The following is a 20,759-nucleotide window of genomic DNA, read 5'->3' on the forward strand; positions in this document are numbered from 1 at the left end:
GTGATGAAAAAACGTGACTGCATATGTATTTGGGAATGTTGGAGGTTTGTTTCCATGGACAAGTGCATACGTTGTACATTACGTCCTCTTTTCTCTAATATATAGTTTTTCTAATGGGTAACCACGTTATTAAAGCTCGAGTTTTTTTTTTCCCCTTTTCGGTGAAATTAAAGCTCAAGTTTTTGTTCAATGAGTGTCAAAATCAGAAGAGATGAATTCACACTTACGCACGCTACATAAATCCAAAAATAATATACTAAGCCAGAATAGTCTGTTCTCCCGCGGTGAGACCATCAATCGACGTCCATCTTCTACGATCTATTTATATAAGGAGAGGGCCACAACTCTTAAGGAGAGCAAAAGACACATAACAAAACCGAGAGAGATCAGGAAAGAAACTCATGCTTATTCCTTATTAGTCCAAATTATTCAGACATGGCTGCTCCTTGTGACAAGAGCTTCTCCAACAGCTACTTGCTGCTGAGACCAGAGGATGTCGGTCTCGTCGATCTCTTCCGCATACTCTTCTCCACCAACTTAGAGCAGAGGAAGTTCGTGGACTCCTCCCATGACACTGAGGAGAGTTTCAACCAGAGATGGATCATCTTCATCTCCATCATTGTGCAGAAGCTCCTTCTCTCCATGGCCAAGCCCATGGCGTGGGTCGGGTCCACAATAGAGCTGTGGCTCAACCTCGTGAGGATCAACGGCGGGAGCCTCGGATCTCTTCTCCTGAACTTCATTCGAGGTAACCGAATCTATTCAGACTGAAATTTCTCTTATTATTATTATTATTATTATTATTATTATTATTATTATTATTATTACTACTTACTATTTTCATGTTTGATATGAGCGTAAAAGAGGTTATTGCAACTTAGACATATATGTATAGACACACACACACACAAGGAGAAAATCCATAAACTTTATCATTAAGTTTGGCTGCTGATATTAGTCATTTCATGAGCGTACGTCCAGCTCTTGTTTTTTATTTATTTTTTGATATTTCTTAGTTAGACAACGGAATTCCTTAGCCTATTGTCTGAAACTAATCCTTTTCGTGTGTTTGCTTGGCTTTGTTCACAAGTTGCTTTCAAAGGATTTTGATCGGTGGAATTTTTTTTTTTTTTACAATTACAGATAACTTTTTCTCGACCTATATATTTCCAGAAATTCTTCGATCTTTACGAAAGTAAATACATCAAACTTAAAATGGTCTTTTCATCTTTGAAGATGAAAGTAGCATAAGCATGGAGTGAATCAATGAGCCGTTGGATCATCTACATAATTGTTACGGAGCTAGTATTAGTGCAGTCGTACAAACCGTGAATACATTAATTCTATTAATAAGCTAATGCTAACATATAAAGGATAACCAAGAACAGCTCCGCATGATCTCGCTAAGCTTGTGCTCGCACGGTAGGGGCATGTAGAGCTAACAGCTACACAGCACCTTCCGTACACGCGCGAGGCCATTAGACTTCCCCATACGATTTCCAAACTCCAACATATTCCATACTTTTTCTCGAAGTGTAGGCATGAGCAGCTCACGACCCCGATTCGGCTTCTCTGTATGGGTCTAGCAACTGGAAGTGCCATACCAGACTTTGAACTACTTGGAACAATCGTCAATTGCACATTGAACTTTGAAGAACTTTCAAATATCTTTTTATTTATTTATTTATTTTTTCCGGTGTAAACCCCGATATCAGATCTCTTTCACTGATAACTGTGAAGTCTGACACTGCTTATTAATTCAGATTAATAATCTTAATTAACGAGGTAAATTAAAGGAAAAGATGAGGGATGAACTGGAAAATGGGTGAGATCGGCCTAAAATGAATATATATAATATTGGAGATGACAGTTGACAGCTCAAAATTTCATCACATAACACTGACGGTCCTCTTGCTTGAACATCAAGTTTAATGTCTCAATTATCTGAAAGAAATTAAAAGAACATTCTAATATTCCCTTCGACAGAATAATGGTTGAGGTTGACCCCACTAAACGTGGAATACAGCTTTTCCTGTTGGTTGAAAAGGACCTCCAATCATTCTCAATAATATTGCTCCGACAAATAGAGTGTGGATTTTACTACTCCGACAAATAGAGTGTGAATTTTACTTGTAGTATAGGAATTCGAAAATCATTGGATGTACCTTGTGGTATGGGCCAAGCCAACGATTGAGCGGGATTAGTTTTATTAACTAGTAGGATTACATATTATATGGTGATTTCATCGAAAAAGACCTTCAATTATAGCAGATACTTATAGAGCTGAAACAATCCATGTCATGTGAACATCTGATGAGATTCGGCAACATTTCATGTGACATCATTTCAACAATCCATGTCCACCGTCGACTGTGCTTTAAATTGTTGTCAGGTGCCCAATCTGAACCGATAAAATTTTTGTAAAGCTGGGAATCAGAATAACCTAGAAAGGCACCACCCATATCACTTACAAATAAGAAGGATACGGGCAGAACCTCCTTACCTGTATGTCCTGATGGTATATTCCTTACCTGTATGTCCTGATGGTATATTGTTGTCCCGAGCGACGTATATATCTCGTGTGTACATTTCATTTCAGTTCAGCTTAATCTTCATTGTTTGCAGGATATGGTCCCCAACGTCCATAATTCCAAACTGCGTGGTTGAAGATTTGTAATGTTTTTCGATAGATTCAGGAGCATGGAAAGATATTAAAGAACCAAGAGAAGTAGAATAGAGAATAGACTGTATCATTTTGTTACGAAACCGCTTCTAGTACAGATAAAATAGAAAGGAAATCGAACGGAATAGTTATACAGCGAATGATGGTCTTAATTTTCGGAGTTACCTCGCCCTGCAATGTTTCTCTTCTTTTCTTATCAAGCATGGTAACATTATATTGCAGGAAACGCGGTGATGCCGGACAAAACATCTGCAGATTTTCTGTCGCTAATTGGCAACATAGACAGAAGAATGGATTTCGACAAAAAAAATCGGCCCGGAGATGAGAAATACTACGCACATCTCGCCCTGATGTCCTCTAAAGCTTCCTATGAAAATGAAGCTTTTCTCAAATACAAGGTCACAGATATCTGGAAGGTGATACGTATGTACACACAACAATGTCATTCAAACTTTCTTTTTCTTATGTTCGGTAATTTGTCGTTCAAGTCGACAAGTTTAGCAGTCAATATTTGAATCTTCAATATATATAGAGTTTTCCCTATAAAAATTTTCGGGCTCATTATTGTATACGAAAAATTCATTAATTCTTCATTTTTGTGTATTAAATTTTATTTTTCGGATTTTGTACAGATGGAGTTCTTCGGCTTCTATGATTTCTGGAATGGTAAGAATAAAGTGTTGGGCCGGTTTCTCTCCTATATGGAGAATGATGAGGGCGGGTGATGGAAGTAATCCCACACGGAAAAATTGAGAGGAAATCCATAGGTTTATAAGAGATAATGGTCTAGCAACCCATTGGCTTAAGCTTTTGGGTTGTGGATGGGCCCGAGTCTCAAGTAAGCCCATGGATTTTTTCCTAACAGTGGTATCAGAGCCCAAGGTAACGATCCTGGAGAAGTGCACACGCTATGCGTGGAAACCCACACCGCGCCAAGGCCCGAGTGTGGAACTCGTGGCTAGTGAATGGCCTAACAATTGGTATCCGAGTTCGGAAGTAAAAAGCCCGGCTCGAAGTCCTCCATATAGTCCAGAATGGGGGGGAATTGTTGGGCCGTGACCTAACAATTGGTATCCGAGTCCGGAAGTAAAAAGGCCGGCTCGAAGTCCTCCATATAGTCGAGAATGGGGGGGAATTGTTGGGCCGGTTTCTCTCCTATATGGAGAATGATGAGGGCGGGTGATGGAAGTAATCCCACATGGAAAAATTAAGAGGAAATCCATAGGTTTATAAGAGATAATGGTCTAGCAACCCATTGGCTTAAGTTTTTGGGTTGTGGGTGGGCCCGAGTCTCAAGTAAGCCCATGGATTTTTCCTAACATAAAGATACATAATGGGATTCTACAAATAAACGTAGAAATACATCTGCAAGTATTTTGAGCAAGGACCTGTATTGTTATATCCTGCAGATTACCAGGAGAAAGCGACAACACAAGGGTTCATGCTACGCGACAAGAACCTTCATGGTGACACGATCGTTGTGGCCTTCAGAGGCACTGAGCCATTCGATTCGGATTCCTGGTGCTCCGACTTCGACATTTCCTGGTATGAGCTCCCCGGGATGGGAAGGATGCATGGTGGCTTCATGAAAGCCCTTGGGCTACAAAGGAATTTGGGCTGGCCGAAAGAAAGTCCAGCTGAATCCGACACCCCTCGTACCTCCCACCCGCCCACCGCGTACTACTTCATCCGGGAAAAGCTTAGGTCCCTGCTGCAAGAGGACAGTCACTCCAGGTACATTGTCACTGGGCACAGCCTGGGTGGGGCGTTGGCGGTTCTTTTCCCGGCGATCCTGTCACTGCACGAGGAGAACGAGTTGCTCGACAGGCTCGAGGGGGTGTACACGTTTGGGCAGCCCAGGGTTGGGGATGGAGCGTTCGGGAAGTTCATGCAGAAGGTTATGAGCGACCACAAGATTGAGTACCATCGGTTTGTGTACGGCAATGACATCGTGCCTCGGTTGCCATATGACAATTCAAGTTTCTTGTTTAAGCACTTTTGGAAATGTCGCTACTATGATAGCCATTACGGAGAACAGGTTTGCACACTCTCCTTAACTAACAGTCACTATTAAGTATTATGACATGGTCGAATTGAGTGATTTAATAGCCGGTATACCACATTTCAACACTAATAGCTATTTGATCATGGTGCATTGGGTTTGGGATGCTAGGATTGATCGACGACCACATAAGTTGGTCGTCTTATTGAAATGAAGGCTTAACTGAGTATTTGTTGTCACGTATTTTTTCAGATTCTGCCGGAAGAACCGAACAAGAACTATTTCTCCCTGAGGAGTGCACTCCCGATGATGGTGACTGCAATTTATGAGCTAATGAGAAGCTTCACAATTGTGTCCATGAAAGGGCCAGAGTACAGAGAGAGCACAGTGCTGAGAATCCTAAGAGTGATTGGTCTGCTGGTTCCCGGCATACCGGCTCACTCCCTCATGGATTACAATAATTCGATCCGATTAGGTCTGGCATACCGAGATATTACTATCAAAGAAAAAGACAGCTAGTTTGTGGAATTATCAACACTTAAGCGCACGTCCCGTTCGGTTCAACTCACCACCTACATTTCCCTTCTTGATTTTTATTGGCTTATCGATGCAACCAAGAAACGGCAAAAGGAGAACGAAGGGTCTCCAATCTAGAATTGTAAATTAGTTAAGAAATTGTAATTCAGCAAGTACCAATTTTAGATTCAATTCTTTGGCTATGTAACATATGTATATTTGGTCTATCCACGGTTCAGTTGCTTTAATCTACTTTACCCGACTTTCGCAAGATTCAATTCCTATAAGATGGTCTATCCATGGGTCTCGAGGCCCTAAGTGTCTCAGTAAACTTATACCAAATGACCTTGGAGCTTGGACAAAATCCATGTATATCATCTTTTCAAGAATGAAATCTTGAAATGGACCAACAAAAGTGTTGGTTGAGTGATAAGGAGCTCATCCTCGTAAGGAGGAGAACATAAGTTCGAATCCCGGGAAGCGTACTTGTTGGGAGGGAGAATAACCTTTAATACTTGATTTCCCGATTGGATTAGTCAGAATCAGTTGGGTTTCTGGATATCAGGGTACACACCGAAAAAAAAAAAGAAATCTTGAAATGGGTATTGAAGAGTGAATTAATAATTTCATCTTTGGGGATATTTCCATATCAAGTGAGTCCTGATTACCATCGAAAAAGACACAATTGAGTTCATAACCAAGTTTTTACGTCTACCCAATTCCTGACCTATTAAAATTATATCAATTAGGTCCTTGACCCATCTTTCTTCATGATCCTAGTCCTAATTAATCTTTAATATTGCATCAATTAGGTAGACGTAAAAACCCATTTTAATTGGGTCCTCCACTCGAATCCACATTTTCAATCCCTTGTTGCATCTACAACCGATGTGGGTAGTGTGACGATAATCATTGCATTCAGCTGTCACCACCTTCCTCTCGATTAGGTCACAGTCAGGTACCCTTCGTTCTTGAACAAAATTTTCAATTTGGTGATATTTGGATTTAAGTCCTTCAAACACAGTCTATAAACACAAAGAAAAATAAAAGAAACGCATTTGAAAATCATGAAGTTAATATAAAAGTAGTCTTCTGGGTATTTTCCCTTCACTTCATAATTTCATTGTGATAAAATACACTCGTCGATGTAATGATAGTTAATCTAAGTGAGAGAAAGAGGAAGTGACATAGTTACGCACGATTTTTGTCCGGTAATTAAGAGATTTCATGCTCGATTCTCATTGTGGGCCGGACTATTTACGCCCTTTTTATTAATTAGCTATGATAGATTTTTATTTCACTATATTAGGTTCATAATCTCTCTTGTAACTGAAAAAGGAAAAATTAAACAAAGTGATGAAAAAAAGTGGTCAAACACCAAATTGATATACCTATAAAAGGTCAAAGATCAAATTAATGTAAAAAGAAAATGAGTTAAGAACCTAATTAGTTGATATACATAAAGATTCAATTGATGTAAAATATGGATTAGACCTTATTGATATTGGAACATACTCTCAGGAACAAGATTGTTAATTTGCCCTTTATTGAATCAAACTCGCTTTGGGGACGTAGAAAAGCAGGGTTTCATGGTGATTCTGACGCGAGCATGCAAAAAGTGAAGTAGAAAGAAGCCTATTAATTAATTGAATCTTATTTAGCTTCAAGATCGATTTGACGTTAGCACATTCACCCAAGATGATAATTTGGCAGAACCTCAATGTTATTGAAAAATGGAAGGTATTCACGTGCTTGCTTATCTTTTGTGGATTGCCACGTACAAACGAAATCTCAACTAGTGCATGTTTCTTTCAATATTTCGGGGTCTAATTCCTATTTATTAGTGTTGAGTTATGGAGCCTGAAATACTGTGAATTCGGATCGAGATCGGCGATCCAACTCGTCGGTGAGTTGGCTGGGGGTTGCAGGGGGCAGCGCCCCCTGCTTGGGGGCCCGGGGACGTAGCTCCCGGCCCATGTTGTATTCGGCCCATTAGTGATGTAATTAGGATTTGTTCCCTTTATAAACAATAGTTTATATTTCTTGTAACCCTAACTCAAAAATAGTGATATATCTGATTTGGCGGCGTTCCCAGACGTAGTCATAATTTCTAACGAACTGGGTAATCCATTTCATGTGTCCCTTTTACTTTTTCGTTCATATTGTCTTCTACTATCGTATGTCAGTCGCAACAATTAGATATTATACTGTTTATCATATAGTGCATGACATTAAGGAAATATCGGGTCCCAGAGTGCCCTCTGGACCTCGGATAATATGAGACAGTATACCTGAATTTTTATCCAGCAGCTAGAGTACCTACAAACAGATCCCTTACGAGCCGGATAAGCTCCCATTGTCAACACGAATATTTTCCAGGTGGGAAACGAGACTTTATACAGAGTAATAAGTGCGTGGCTCTAAGAAGAAATAATTGCATTTCCTGCCACAATAATTGATTGAAAGCATATACAGGGATTTGGTCAGAAGCCCTTTTTTTTTTGCCTGTTGCCCCATCATTTTGCCCGCGACGTATGAAAACTTGTGTTCCACAAAATTCCCTGGTGGGCTTATCTTCTGATAAAAAATTGTCACATAGGGTTGAAGAAGATTAGATTTGCTAAAATGTTTGGAGAAATTTCTTATGTAATTGGAACCACCATCACGTTGATTTGGTCATGTCACAACCTGAAGAGAATAACACGAGTCGAAAATACATGCACGGTGAGATTTTGGATGGACTGCTTCCGGTGTCTATCATTTGTCTTTGTCGAACTTTTCTAGAGGAAATGAGAACTCGAGTGGCATTTATATGCCGTAACTTATACAGTTATCACTTCATTCATTCATGTATAGTTTCGAACTTGTATTTATTCAGAAGCTGGGCGACATACTTATACAGAAGGCTCTTGAGGTGATATTATGTTGGGAATCGGGACAGACCACAGCCACTAGAGATGATTAGTCTCGACCACAGGCCCACAGCCATGTGATTATCATTCGAATCAGGCGTCGTGTTACGCGTGCGAATATATACCTATTCACTTTCCTGGAAGTTCACTGCTGCTGAAATGCATGTATGTGGTCTGAGTAAATTAATAAAGTTATTACGTCAAATATCGCATGATATCACCCGTTTATCAAAACTATTATATGGTTTAAGAATTATCCAGAATGACCCATGGTTTTTATTTGGTTCCAAGTATATCACGGTATTAATTTCTTTGTTAACATTTAATAGTGTTATTGACATGGAATGTAAGTGATCCCATTCTTTCTGCTGTAGCCCTTTGCCCGGGATATATTTGAGAAAAAAATTAAAATCATATGATAGATTTGAGAAAAAAAATTAAAACCATGAGATAGGTTTTGAGTCTACTTACGTTTCATTGACGGACAAATTGACGGCGTGATATATTTGAAATAAAATGTAAACCATAGGTCTTTTTAGGTAATTTTTAAAGCATGTGATAGATTTGAGAAAACGGTAAAATCATGGGATATATGGCGTAAAAACACCTAAATTAACTGATTTTCCAAAGTAACTATTTAACTTCTTGTTTGGAGCAACTTAATCAATTCTTGGTTGGCGGGCAAACAATTCCAGCGGATGAAAGAAGAACGTTTTTATTTGGCCACAGGGACGACGGTGGGTATTTTTCGGTGCATTATGACGACAGAAAAGTAGTTTTCGACATGTTTTTCAAGCATGTGGAAAGAAAGATAGCCCCGCCCACGAGGATACCGTTTTATCGGAAGTCCCTTTCCGTATGAGAGGTACCTGCAATTTCATTTAATATATATAGTTCTTCGAAATAAATGAATCGAAGAAATAAAGACACATAACAAGAAGTAAGGGTAAAAAGGTGTAGTAGCTTTTGATTTATAATTAGGTATGTTGAGTTCGAAGTCGAATAGTTTGTTTAGGGATTATAGATCTAGAAGTTAATAAAGTCATAAAGTTAGGAGGACAGAGTACGTTAACTTTATGGGAAAAAATGATAAGACTAGGGGTGGGCGGTGCAGCGGTGGTTGGTTCTAGGAAAAAAATGATCGACTTGTTTGATTTTAGGATAAAAATTTTACTCCTTCCAACTCAATTATAATCTTTCACAAATTTAATATTATAATCATTACCGTTTTATCTTTTTTTTTTCTTTTAATAATAATATCTCACCTATATTTTTTTTCTAAGAATTTTTATAATCGAACTTTTAATAATAAATTTCTTATTTACTTTACATCTTTATATACATACATATATATTCTCACGCATCCATATATTTTTTAATATTTGTAATAATTATTTTTGATCTTTTTTTATTCCCAAAAATTGAGTTGAGTTGAGTTGGAATCTCAATTCAAAAACTAAACACACATCATTCAAAATATCAACAAAAAATACACGAGTTAAAATCTCAACTCAAGAACCAAAAACACCTTATTCAAAATATAAACAAAAAATACACGTTCCAAACAATAACAGCAGAAGTCGTGTTTCGTACTTCAATCTCAGCCTATCAATTATCCTGTACAATCTATATTTTTTTCGATGTGTACCTCTATATTCGAAAGTGTAATGAGTCCCGACTAATCCAATTGAGCTGAGTTGGCTCACAAAAAGGAAAAAAAAAAACCCTCCATCACAGATTTTTTCCACATAGAGACTCAAACAATCTATATTTAAGGAGAGGACCATGACTCCAAAACACATAACAGCCCGAAGAGGAAACGAACTCTTTGTTTCCTTAACTGTGTTCGAATAATTCAGACATGGCTACTTCTTGTGACAAGAGCTTCTGCAGTAATTACTTGCTACTGAATCTAGAGGAAGTTGGTCTCGTTGATCTCTTCCGCTTACTCTTCTCCGCCAGCTTAGAGCACAGGAAGTTCGTAGATTCCTCCGCGTCTATAGAGCAGATTTTCTACCGGCGATGGATTATCTTCATGTCCATCGTCGTGCAGAAGCTCCTTCTCTCAGTGGCCAAACCCTTGGCATGGGTTGGATCCACGATTGAGCTGTGGCTCAACCTCGTGAGGATCAATGGCGGGAGTGTCGGATCGCTTCTCTTGAACTTCATTCGAGGTACACTGGACTCGATCTCCTCGAAATCTTTCTTACCCTTAGATTTACTTCACAATAGTACGTCGTAATAAAGAATTAGGCAAGACTGAGTTTAATCTTGTGCATCCAAGTAGTTCATACACTACATTTTTATCCATCCATACATTATATATTCTATAAATATGTTTTCCGAATAATGAATACGTATGTGTGTATATCAACGTGGTGGGTTGGTTCAAAAGATTCGGCGCTTATTCTTTTAAGCAAAGTTTCAGGTCCGAGTCCTCGTTATTGCATAAAATTTACGTTGAGAGAGTTTTACCCCTTAGCAGGCCGACCTGACTCGACTGAATTAGTTGGGATCCAATTGAATTTCCGGATACCGGGTTCACACTAAAAAAAAATGAGTGCATATAATATGCGTGCGTGTGTTTTTGGGGTACATTTACCTCTGGTACAGATTATGTAATTATGAGTATCCAAGAGATTATGATGGAGAAAACATCTGTGAAGACCTTATCATGATCAATCCGCTGGCTGCTCATAATAGTCGTTTATTCAGACCCTCGTTTCTTTTCCGATCATGTGTTGTTCTCGGTGTCCATCAATACTCAATATTTCACGATATAGATATCTGATTCTCACCTCACTTAAGCATCAAGTAGAATCTATGGCTTCTCCGGGGAAAAGACCATATAATCCCTATGGGGCCTCGGTTCACCAACACCACACATCAATCCTAGGAAAACAGCTAATTTCTGGTTGGCCGAAAACAACTGTCAATATTATGTTTTGGAAAAACACCGACGATATTTGTTTTTTGAGGTTGACTTATAAATAAGGCATAAGAGCTTAATAGTTCCACGTAGAAAAAGAAATCCGAAAATTTTTAGGTTTTTTTTTTTTTTCTTTTCCGTAAATAAAGGATGTGATATGAGTTTAAGGGAGGAATTTCCGCAACAGCACTATCTGTTTTTCGTTCTGTGCCTTTCCTTTTAGACCTTCTGTTACTTAAGGATGTTATGGGTGTTCCTACCCCACGTACTGTACTGAACTCTACTGTTCCTTAAGCTATAAGATCTTCGTTTGTTACCCAAAAAAAAAAAAAGATAGAAAGGCATGGGGAGTTCCCCTGGTGAAATCGGATCGAGTATTTCTTGGTCTTAAATTGAAGACAATATTACTACTGCATTGAACATGGTTTCTAATATCATTTTCAATTGCTATTATGAAACCACGCATATGATATAATATATATATGTATGTATGTATGTACGTATGTATGTATGGAGAAATAGAAGGCTATCAAAGTAACAGAATCGATCGCTATATAGAACGGTCCTGACTGTTTGTGGTAACCTCATTCTCTTCAACGACGTATCTGTTCATTCTTATCAAACATGACAATTATATACTATTGTAGGGAAAAAGGTGGTAAAGCCGGACAAAGCATCAGCAGAATTTGTGTCGCTCATTGGGAATATTGATGGAAGAGTGGATTTCGATAGCAACATTCGGCCAGGAGATGAGAGATACCACGCACAGCTCGCCATGATGTCCTCCAAAGCCTCCTACGAGAACGAAGCTTGCATTAAATCCACAGTTACCGATCATTGGAAGGTACTTATATTAGCTAATCTCACACTTTTTTTCTTTTTTTGGGTAAGATTCAAGAGGCCAAACCACCATTTTTTTTAGGATAGATTGGCCAAACCAATATTCGAAAGAAAATTAATCATGTTTGAAAATTTTAGCGTCAATATTTTAATATAATTTGCTTGGTAAGTCCCACATCTCAATTCTCAATATGGTAGATATGTTATATCATGATATTGTGATACATATTAATTGTTGGATTATATTTCATTTTCCCTTTTGATCATTTGTGTACAGATGGAGTTCTTGGGCTTCTACGATTTCTGGAATGGTAAGAATCCTCCAATTAACCTGGGGGGACAATGTAATTTATATTGTCCGGCCTAACTCGAACTTGGATTAGGCGGGGTCCATTATACTTTCGGATATGGGAAGTGCACATCGAAATATATATATATATATATATATATATATATAAGTGTTGTATTTGACCGATCTTGTTGTCCTGCAGAGTATCAGGAAAAAGCGACGACACAAGCCTTCATGCTATGCGACAAGGACCTCGACAGCGACACAATCGTTGTAGCCTTCAGAGGCACTGAGCCATTCGACTCGGAAGCGTGGTGCACAGACTTTGACATATCCTGGTATGAGCTCCCCGGTTTGGGAACGCTGCATGGCGGATTTATGAAAGCCCTAGGACTACAGAGGAGCTCGGGCTGGCCGAAAGAACTCACATCTGGCTCCAACAATGCCAAAGGCAACAGTAACCATTATTTTCACCCGCCTACGGCATACTACTTCATCCGGGAAAAGCTGAGGGCACTTCTGCACGAGGACAGTCGGTCCAGGTACATTGTCACCGGGCACAGCCTGGGTGGGGCGCTGGCGATTCTCTTCCCAGCGATCCTGGCACTGCACGAAGAGAAGGAGCTGCTCGATAGGCTCGAGGGGGTCTACACGTTCGGACAGCCTAGGGTTGGGGACAGAGAGTTTGGGAAATTCATGCAGAAGGTTGTGAGCGATCACCACATTGCGTACCATAGGTTGGTGTACTGCAATGACGTGGTGCCTAGGCTGCCATATGACGATACCACCTTCTTGTTTAAGCACTTCGGGAAATGCCGCTACTATGATCGCCACTATGACGAACGGGTGAGCAAATCCAACTTCTCCTAAACCAATCAATGACGGGCCGGCGGGCTTGGTCCAGGCCTGGCCCGACTCCGAACTTGTGACCCCTAAGCTACGTCGTAGGTCCAATGAAGTTACATCTTGGCCCGGGCTCGTATTTCGCAGTAGTTATTTGTTCATGGTGCATTGGCCTGGTGGGATTGAGATAGATCGACCACCTAGCTAGACGGGTCGTGTTGGTCGAATGAAGGCTTAATCGAGAATTTGACGGTTTCATATTTTTGCAGATTCTGCAGGATCAACCAAACAAGAACTATTTCTCCCTGAGGAGTGTCATCCCAATGACTCTGAATGCAATGCACGAGCTCGTGAGAAGCTTCACAATTGCGTCTATCGAAGGGCCAGATTACAGAGAGGGTACACTGATGAGAATCCTGAGGGTGATTGGACTGCTAGTGCCCGGCATACCTGCCCATTGCCCTGTGGATTACGTTAATTCGATCCGATTAAGTCAAGCCTACGGAGATGTGACGGTCAAAGAAAAGGATGCCTAGTCCATGGAATTAGCGAAACTCACCAAAACCTCCCGTTTGGTGTTCAGAACACTACCTACTGCGATTGTGTTTTAGATTTGTATCAAACTACCGATGCAATCATATCTTACGGAATATCAAACTTAAACATCTTGGGATTATTGACTATTCTGTATGAAGTTTCAAATAATTGTGTTATTTATGGAATATCAATGATAAGCACTCTATATATGTATGGACCTTATATCAACTTGAGAAGATAAATTAGAAAGATTGAATTTGAAAACAAGAACTATCCGGATAGGGTAGTAAAATACTATCCGGAATGATTTATAAAATTTGAGCGTTCCACATAAAAATGAAATTACAATGATACTCATGCTATATCAAAATCATTAATTAGCACATATTTGATCAAACATGAGAGAATATAAAAATAAAAATAATTAGAAAATAACTACCTATTTTGTATCATATCTTTTTTGCATTGTATTTTATCATTTCCTCTTCTCTCTTTTTCTGATTTGAAACGAACACCGATAAGATAATTCCTCATGTAATAGATATTACAAAAATCAAAATGAATGGAAGGATGAGAAATTTTACAAAGAAAAAATAATAATGACAGAAAAAAGTGAGAAAATCCATGAATGTAGGTTTCACCCATTAGAGGACCGACCTGAGTCTAATATGGATTAGTTGGAGCTAATTAAGTTTATAAATATTAAATAATGCACGAAAAATTAAATAGTAACAAAAAGTATGTAAAATAAAAAACTAATAAAAATTCAAAAAAAAAAGAGAGTGTGGAAGTGGAAGTAAACTCCCAACTCGCCACCCTGGTTCGATGGATCAGTTTTAATTTAATAGAATTTATTATTAAGACATCGACTTTTCTAATTCTACATTATTTAAACATTTACTTTTCTAATCCTCTTTCTGCATTATTACGAAGACATTGACCTTTCTAATCAAATATTATTTAAAACATTTACCTTTCTAATATTATTTATTATCTTATTGTCAAATTTATATATATATATATAGATATACATATATATTTTTAAAATTGGTGGCGCTATTGTTAAATTCCTCATTAGTGAATACATTAATGTGGCATTCGGTTAAACTCCACTTCATTGCTAATATTAATGTATATATTTAAGTGGAATTGTAATGACGGTTAGAAAAAAAATGCATGAGAATTTATTATTAAATAGGAGAAAAAGATAAAAATATAATTATTATGTTATTGAATTGATGGAAGAATGGAGTAGAGTGAAGAAATTTATTGTAATAATAATTAGAAAAAAAAATGTGAAAATTCATTATTAAATAGGAGAAAAAGATAAAATAGTAATAAGTATGTTGTTAAATTTGGAAAAAAGAAGAAGAAGAGAATAGAGTGGAGTTGTAATGGAGTTTAACTTCATAGCCAAAAAAACTAAAGTCTCAAGTTCAAGTTTTGTCAATGGAGAAATTTTTTTTATTGTGAGAGTTTTATTTTTTATTGAACCAATTAGTCTTAATTGGAATAGTTAAAATTCAATGGGCTTCCAAATACTAAATGTGACAATGTAGTAAAAAAAATTACTCAAAGTCTTATCTTGAAGAATATATATCTTAACATACAATTTGGAAAATTGGAGCACAAAATAAGCTAACTTTTTTTTTTGGGTTAATCACCTAGAGAAACATGATATTTACACATTTTCTTAAATATAGTCCGACCTTTAGAAAATAACATAGAAATGTATGACATTTGCATTTTTTTAAAAAAAATAGTATGACATTTGGAGGTTAGCATAGAAAGACATGATATTTGCACTTTTCATAAATATAGTACGAACTTACAAAAAAAACACAGAAATACATGTCGTTCAAGTTTATATGCGATTCTAGTACGTTAAAAAAAAAGATCGTACCTAAAAGTCGTGTCTTTCTGTGTTATTTTCTAAAGATCGTGCATATCTGTACTACTTTTCAAAAGTCGTGTTATATTTAGGGAAAAAAATGCAAATGTCATGTCTCTAAGATCATATTATATTTTGAAAAAAATAAAGTGTAAATATCGATTAACCTTATTAAAATAAGTGGCTTGTCCTACAAAATAAAGTGGGTCCACCCGTACGTGTAAGGCTATGATTGGTAGGAAAAACTTCAACTTTTAATCCGGGAAGCATCTGATTATTCCTTGTGTCATACAATCCACGAGCTTCAAGCGTTATCCACCGCTGCCCGTAAGGGGGGAAGGGAAGAAGAGCGATCGCGAGTTTGAGAGAGAGAGGGAGAGAGAGAGATCGATCGATCGATCGATCAATCGGAAAGAAAAAGGTCAGTGAACGAGTGATTATCGGAGAAATTTCATCTTTTGATTCTGCCCTTAACCTTGTTTTGAGCTGTAGTTTGCAAACGAATCGGATCGACAGGGATGGAGGCAACGGTGAGTTTGATTTGGTACGTATTTGATGAAATGCTCGTGTGTGAGAAAGAGGTGCTGTCGGTTTCATGTGCAGGGGAGGACGAGAGTTACTTTTGTGAGAGATTTGTAAGGGAGTGTTGTTGTCGTGGTCGTGGTCGTGGTCGTGGTGAGAGCTTCGAGCGTCCGAGCTGAGGGAAGAGAGGTCTGTGTTTTTTGAGAGTCTTAGGTTTCTCATACAGCTTTCCTGTCGCTGCCTGCGCTGGTGCCTCAATGGAGCGGAAGCTTGTGGTAAGTCCCTATCCTTTGTCCATTGTCCACTGCTGCCTTTTGTATACTGTCCCACAATTGTTTCTTTCATTGATAGCTTGTTAGATAACCAAGAAAATGCTATTAAGTCTCCTCAAAGATTCAGTTTTTGATGACTTCTGTTGCTACATTTTTGGGTGCAAATGGAAATGAGAGCGAATTTATCGTAATCAGGTGGGCAATCTAATGGGATTTTATGAATGTTCTTGTGTTTAATCTTAGGTTTTGGGGATCCCCTGGGATGTTGATACAGAAGGTTTGAGGGAATACATGTGCAAGTTTGGGGAATTGGAGGATTGTATCGTTATGAAGGTTCGATTGCTTGACCCTCTCTTTTATCAGTTAGATATTGCTCATGAGAAAATTTATGTAAGCATTTCAGTTCCTGTTGAAGCTTTGGACTATCCCATCTGTTTTGTCATGTGGTTTCTCCATTCTCGGGCTTATTTTTATGTGCTTATTAGATTATTATATTTTCAATTTCCAAAAACATTCTTCATCAATGGCAGAGTTATTAAGCGTAGTTTGCCTGAGATTAAGGCAAACTGATGGAGTTGTTGTAGAATTTCATGTCAGGATATTTCAAACAGATGCTTTACATAGGTAAATAAGCGGATTGCATCTACTGTGTATGCCTTCGTTGTGAAACAAAAGTAAAACCAGTGAAAGTAACTAGCCTTTTTTTGTAGTTATCCGAATGAAATTAACAATGAGACGCGGACAGAAGCATATGCGACTTATATATGATGTCTTAATGAATGGACCAGGCTGGTGGTATCTTAGTTTCTCCATTGATTCCCTGTCAAGTGTCCCATTTTTGCACTTAAGGATTTCTCTTGTATAATATTTAGGAGCGGTCTACGGGAAGGTCTCGTGGTTTCGGATATGTGACATTTGCAACCGATGAAGATGCTAAAGTATGTCTCGTTTGGATTGCTCTTTTTACTTCAACTAATTAGGTGCATCTGATTAGCGCTCATTAAAATTTTTTGGCTGCAGAATGCATTATCCAGTGAGCACTTTCTTGGGAGCAGAATGCTGGAAGTCAAAGTAGCCACTCCTAAGGTCGTCACTTTAAAGATTCAAACGTGTGTTTCAATGACCCATTTTTATCTAGTTTGGACCTTTCATGGGATAGAGAGGCTAACTGATATATAATGGTTGGATTTTGTCACTCGCAATGCGTTTATGTTGATGGCAATTTTACTCTTAATGCTTTTGATTTTCAGGAGGAGATGAGACAACCTCCAAGGAAAGTTACCAGGATATTTGTGGCTAGGATCCCATTATCTGTTAGTGAAGCGACCTTCAGGAGGTAACACAAATACTGCTATAGGTTTAATTTTTTTGCCGGAAGATTTTAGATTGATTTGCAAGTTATGCTGGGAATGAACACAATTTCTTTGTGTTTGTCAGCCATTTTGAGAAATATGGCGAGATCACAGACTTATATATGCCAAAGGTATCCTCCCTGCTCTCTTTCCTCTCCTCCCCTCCCTCAAACCACCACCTCCTGCATGGCTGCATGGATGGTGTCCTGTGTTCATGTATCTCTATGCTTCCTGAAGATGGTTATGTGTTCATATGAATCTATGCGTGATGTAGGACCACTCCACTAGAACCCATCGTGGCATTGGGTTTATCACTTACGCAAGTGCAGGTGAGGCACTCTTCTAAACTTTGCGTCTCACTTATTAATAATCTATTTCCACAGCACCCATCTTTGAATATAATCAATGGTTTCTAGAATGGATTTACTAGAGCAAACTTTGTTGTGGTGTGGACGTGCATGTTCCGGGACCTTGGGACTGAAGCCCTGATCTTGAGTTATAAGCATACAAAGATAGGATTTTGGCTAGTCCTGGGGTCTAGACTTGTTATTTTCCACAATTCCACGACTGGCTTTTGCTTTAAGAGAACTAAATTCTTCGATAGTAGCATGTGCGACAATATAATTGAAAGAACACTTTATGAGAATCCCACGCCCTTGAGTGTCAATGGGTGCATGTATTGATAATATCCAATGTACATCAAAGATAATTACAGGTAGATCGTCATATGATTTAATCTTATTCAAGGTCGTAACACTCATCTCAAACACTTTTATTAGATTGCTCACAACATAAGGTGGTGGATTTAGTTGCAGTTTGTATCTTCATCTTTGTATAACATATATAATATCTAGAGAAATCTGTACGAGGCTTACAATTAGAGTGATATATAGTAGCAATTTGGAAGGTCATTGCATTCAATAAAATGCATTCAGGACTTTGACATATTAAATATTATTCAGATGATAGCTGCTGTGATATCTCTGTGCTCCCTTATCCCAGATTTCATCCCGATTAGCATTACATTCCACTAGAAAAAATGGGAGATATAGTCATTCCCATGTCTTTAGCTACTAGAAAATTGATCGCCAGCATTCAGTGGGCAGTTCTTTATTGTGATAGTTAAACTTGAGATAACCCTTTTCTAGGTCTTTTGGAACAAGACACATGGGATGGGGGGAATTCTAAATTGAATTGTGATGAGAACCAAAACAAAGTTGGTTGAAGCACTTGCTTGGTTTAAAAGGTCCTAGCTACATCTGTTTGTATAACTGTCAAACAGTTGCGGGGTCTTTACTTTATCAAGTTGTCTTAATCGAAGCATGAAGCAATATACCTTCATCACAAATGTTTCAATTCGCATCAAGTCCAAGCTGTCAACATCAGTATATCTGCTAATATTTGACAGTGCGAGCATGCAGTGTCAGTTAGATCATGTAGTTGCATTATATTAAAGATAGAGAGGTTGTCTTTCTGCACTTTTCTGGCCCTATATTTGAGTGGTGTATTTTGTGATGGTGCGCTGATGCTGGTTTTCCTGTTACAGATTCTGTGGACAATTTAATGGGTGAAACACATGAGTTAGGAGGTTCTACAGTAGTTGTTGATCGAGCAACACCAAAGGTAAGTGATATGCACTTTGAGATTGAGAATAAAAATTGGAAGCTGCTCTCTTTTTTTGCATTCTCGATTTACTCGGTTGACATCATGACTTTAGCTTCCTCCGGTGAAATTGACCATGTTCTAGATGAACTATAATTACTTCCTGCATATTGGTTCTAAAAGAAAGGAAACATGTTGCATCTCATGGCATTATTTTCTTAGGAGGATGACTTCAGGCCAATTGGAAGAATGGCTCAGGGTGGTTATGGTGCATACAATGCCTATATATCTGCTGCAACCCGATATGCTGCCCTCGGTACCCCGACGTTATATGATCATCATGCCAGCTCAATCTACGGAAGTAAAGCTCACTTGCCATGTTACAACTGCAGTTTCAATGAATGTCCCGAGCTCTTAAGATTTTTGGCTCATTGGTCTAATGTTGCTGAATGCAGGAGGAGAACCTGCTCGTGGGTTGGGCAGGAAGATATTTGTGGGAAGGCTTCCCCAAGAGGCAACGGTTGAAGATCTTCGGCAGTATTTTGGTAGATTTGGTCGTATATTGGATGTTTATGTTCCGAAGGTGAGGAGACAAGGAATAGTTATTATGCCCTGAACCTGGAAACAATTTGGTTCCTTTTGGATGATAACACTACCACTGGTGCAGGATCCTAAAAGGAGTGGCCACAGAGGTTTTGGGTTTGTGACATTCGCTGAGGATGGAGTGGCAGAACGTGTATCTCGAAGATCCCATGAGATTTGTGGGCAACAGGTATTCCGTTGTTGTCTGAAATTCGTTGCTTTATTAGTCGCATACCCCGTATGTAAGTCACAAGACTCTGTAAATTTCCCATTTTTCTGTGTATAGGTAGCAATAGATTCGGCTACACCTATCGATGATGCTGGCACCAGTGGAGGCTTTATGATGGGCCCCGAGGCCTTTGGGGGCTATGGTGGTCCAATGCGCAGCTATGGCAGGATGTATGGGAGCTTGGATTTCAACGATGTGAGTGTAGTAAAACTGTTACACATTAAAACAAGAATCATCGTGATAAATAAAATGAAACAAAACATCTTATGAGATAAGAAATTTGATGCAAGAATGCTTAAGCCTGGTTCTTGCGGGCCCCTTTTGCCAAAAATTAGCATCAATTGACCATCATGTTGTTTTGCTACTTACGCAGTGGGGCTATGGTATCAGTGGTGGGGGCAGACCTTCAAGGGCGGATATGAGGTACCGGCCGTACTAGGCAGATTGCTTGATTCCGGGGTTGGGTTTCCGATGGGAATGCGGTTTTACGGGTGGCCAAGCCAGTAGAAACAGTTAGCGGTGATATTTGTTGAGACTTAAGTTACTCCTTGAGATGTGTAAGGTTATTAGCGACTCCGTAAACGTAATCCATGTCTAATAATTATGTTCACAGTTCAGTGACATTAGATGATGAGTCAGAATATTGTAAGATGCTGATGTTGATTGCTTTTAGTGGTGAGATGGCTTCCAGAGTTTCGAACTTTAAAGCTGACAATTATCAATGCACGAGTAGAGAGGATTGCTACATTTTCATGTCA

The 20,759-nt window shown here is 38.6% G+C and overlaps 3 protein-coding genes across 8 annotated transcripts; all 3 read left to right on the forward strand.

Moving 5' to 3' along the window:
• Positions 1–268: 268 nt before the first annotated feature.
• Positions 269–5,453, forward strand: LOC116198531. 2 transcript variants are annotated; one of them, XM_031528697.1, is made up of 5 exons: positions 271–748; positions 2,906–3,099; positions 3,316–3,349; positions 4,093–4,721; positions 4,938–5,453. In XM_031528697.1, exons 1-5 carry the CDS (start codon positions 436–438, stop codon positions 5,202–5,204), a joined length of 1,437 nt encoding a protein of 478 aa, XP_031384557.1. In that variant the 5' UTR covers positions 271–435; the 3' UTR covers positions 5,205–5,453. The 2 variants fall into 2 exon arrangements, with proteins under 2 accessions (XP_031384558.1, XP_031384557.1); XM_031528698.1 differs by lacking the exon at positions 3,316–3,349 and having other exon boundaries at positions 269–748; positions 2,906–3,106.
• Positions 5,454–9,899: 4,446 nt separating this feature from the next.
• On the forward strand, positions 9,900–13,773 carry LOC116198550. The gene is made up of 5 exons (XM_031528720.1): positions 9,900–10,287; positions 11,690–11,886; positions 12,160–12,193; positions 12,374–13,017; positions 13,284–13,773. Exons 1-5 carry the CDS (start codon positions 9,975–9,977, stop codon positions 13,548–13,550), a joined length of 1,455 nt encoding a protein of 484 aa, XP_031384580.1. The 5' UTR covers positions 9,900–9,974; the 3' UTR covers positions 13,551–13,773.
• A 1,931-nt stretch (positions 13,774–15,704) lies between these two features.
• On the forward strand, positions 15,705–20,759 carry LOC116201408 (RNA-binding protein Musashi homolog 2). Of its 5 annotated transcripts, none has more exons than XM_031532643.1 (14): positions 15,705–15,863; positions 16,046–16,239; positions 16,480–16,569; positions 17,109–17,174; positions 17,257–17,322; positions 17,487–17,572; positions 17,674–17,719; positions 17,863–17,917; positions 19,135–19,211; positions 19,413–19,551; positions 19,646–19,773; positions 19,858–19,962; positions 20,059–20,196; positions 20,375–20,759. In XM_031532643.1, exons 2-14 carry the CDS (start codon positions 16,222–16,224, stop codon positions 20,438–20,440), a joined length of 1,080 nt encoding a protein of 359 aa, XP_031388503.1. In that variant the 5' UTR covers positions 15,705–15,863; positions 16,046–16,221; the 3' UTR covers positions 20,441–20,759. The 5 variants fall into 5 exon arrangements, with proteins under 5 accessions (XP_031388503.1, XP_031388502.1, XP_031388506.1 ...); XM_031532642.1 differs by having other exon boundaries at positions 15,752–15,986; positions 16,191–16,239; XM_031532646.1 differs by having other exon boundaries at positions 15,752–15,972; positions 16,191–16,239.

This window comes from Punica granatum, chromosome 3 (assembly GCF_007655135.1).
Source record: "Punica granatum isolate Tunisia-2019 chromosome 3, ASM765513v2, whole genome shotgun sequence".
Taxonomy (NCBI): domain Eukaryota; kingdom Viridiplantae; phylum Streptophyta; class Magnoliopsida; order Myrtales; family Lythraceae; genus Punica; species Punica granatum.

Bases quoted from the DNA above. Each gene is read 5' to 3' on its own strand.
- LOC116198550 (XM_031528720.1), top strand. From the start codon at position 9,975: ATGGCTACTTCTTGTGACAAGAGCTTCTGCAGTAATTACTTGCTACTG. The intron at 10,288-11,689 runs GTACACTGGACT...ATACTATTGTAG, and splicing joins TCTCTTGAACTTCATTCGAG to GGAAAAAGGTGGTAAAGCCG. The intron at 11,887-12,159 runs GTACTTATATTA...ATTTGTGTACAG, and splicing joins CAGTTACCGATCATTGGAAG to ATGGAGTTCTTGGGCTTCTA.
- LOC116201408 (XM_031532642.1), top strand. From the start codon at position 15,961: ATGGAGGCAACGGTGAGTTTGATTTG. The intron at 16,240-16,479 runs GTAAGTCCCTAT...GTTTAATCTTAG, and splicing joins CAATGGAGCGGAAGCTTGTG to GTTTTGGGGATCCCCTGGGA. The intron at 19,552-19,645 runs GTAAAGCTCACT...TGCTGAATGCAG, and splicing joins TGCCAGCTCAATCTACGGAA to GAGGAGAACCTGCTCGTGGG.
- LOC116198531 (XM_031528697.1), top strand. From the start codon at position 436: ATGGCTGCTCCTTGTGACAAGAGCTTCTCCAACAGCTACTTGCTGCTG. The intron at 749-2,905 runs GTAACCGAATCT...ATTATATTGCAG, and splicing joins TCTCCTGAACTTCATTCGAG to GAAACGCGGTGATGCCGGAC. The intron at 3,100-3,315 runs GTGATACGTATG...GATTTTGTACAG, and splicing joins AGGTCACAGATATCTGGAAG to ATGGAGTTCTTCGGCTTCTA.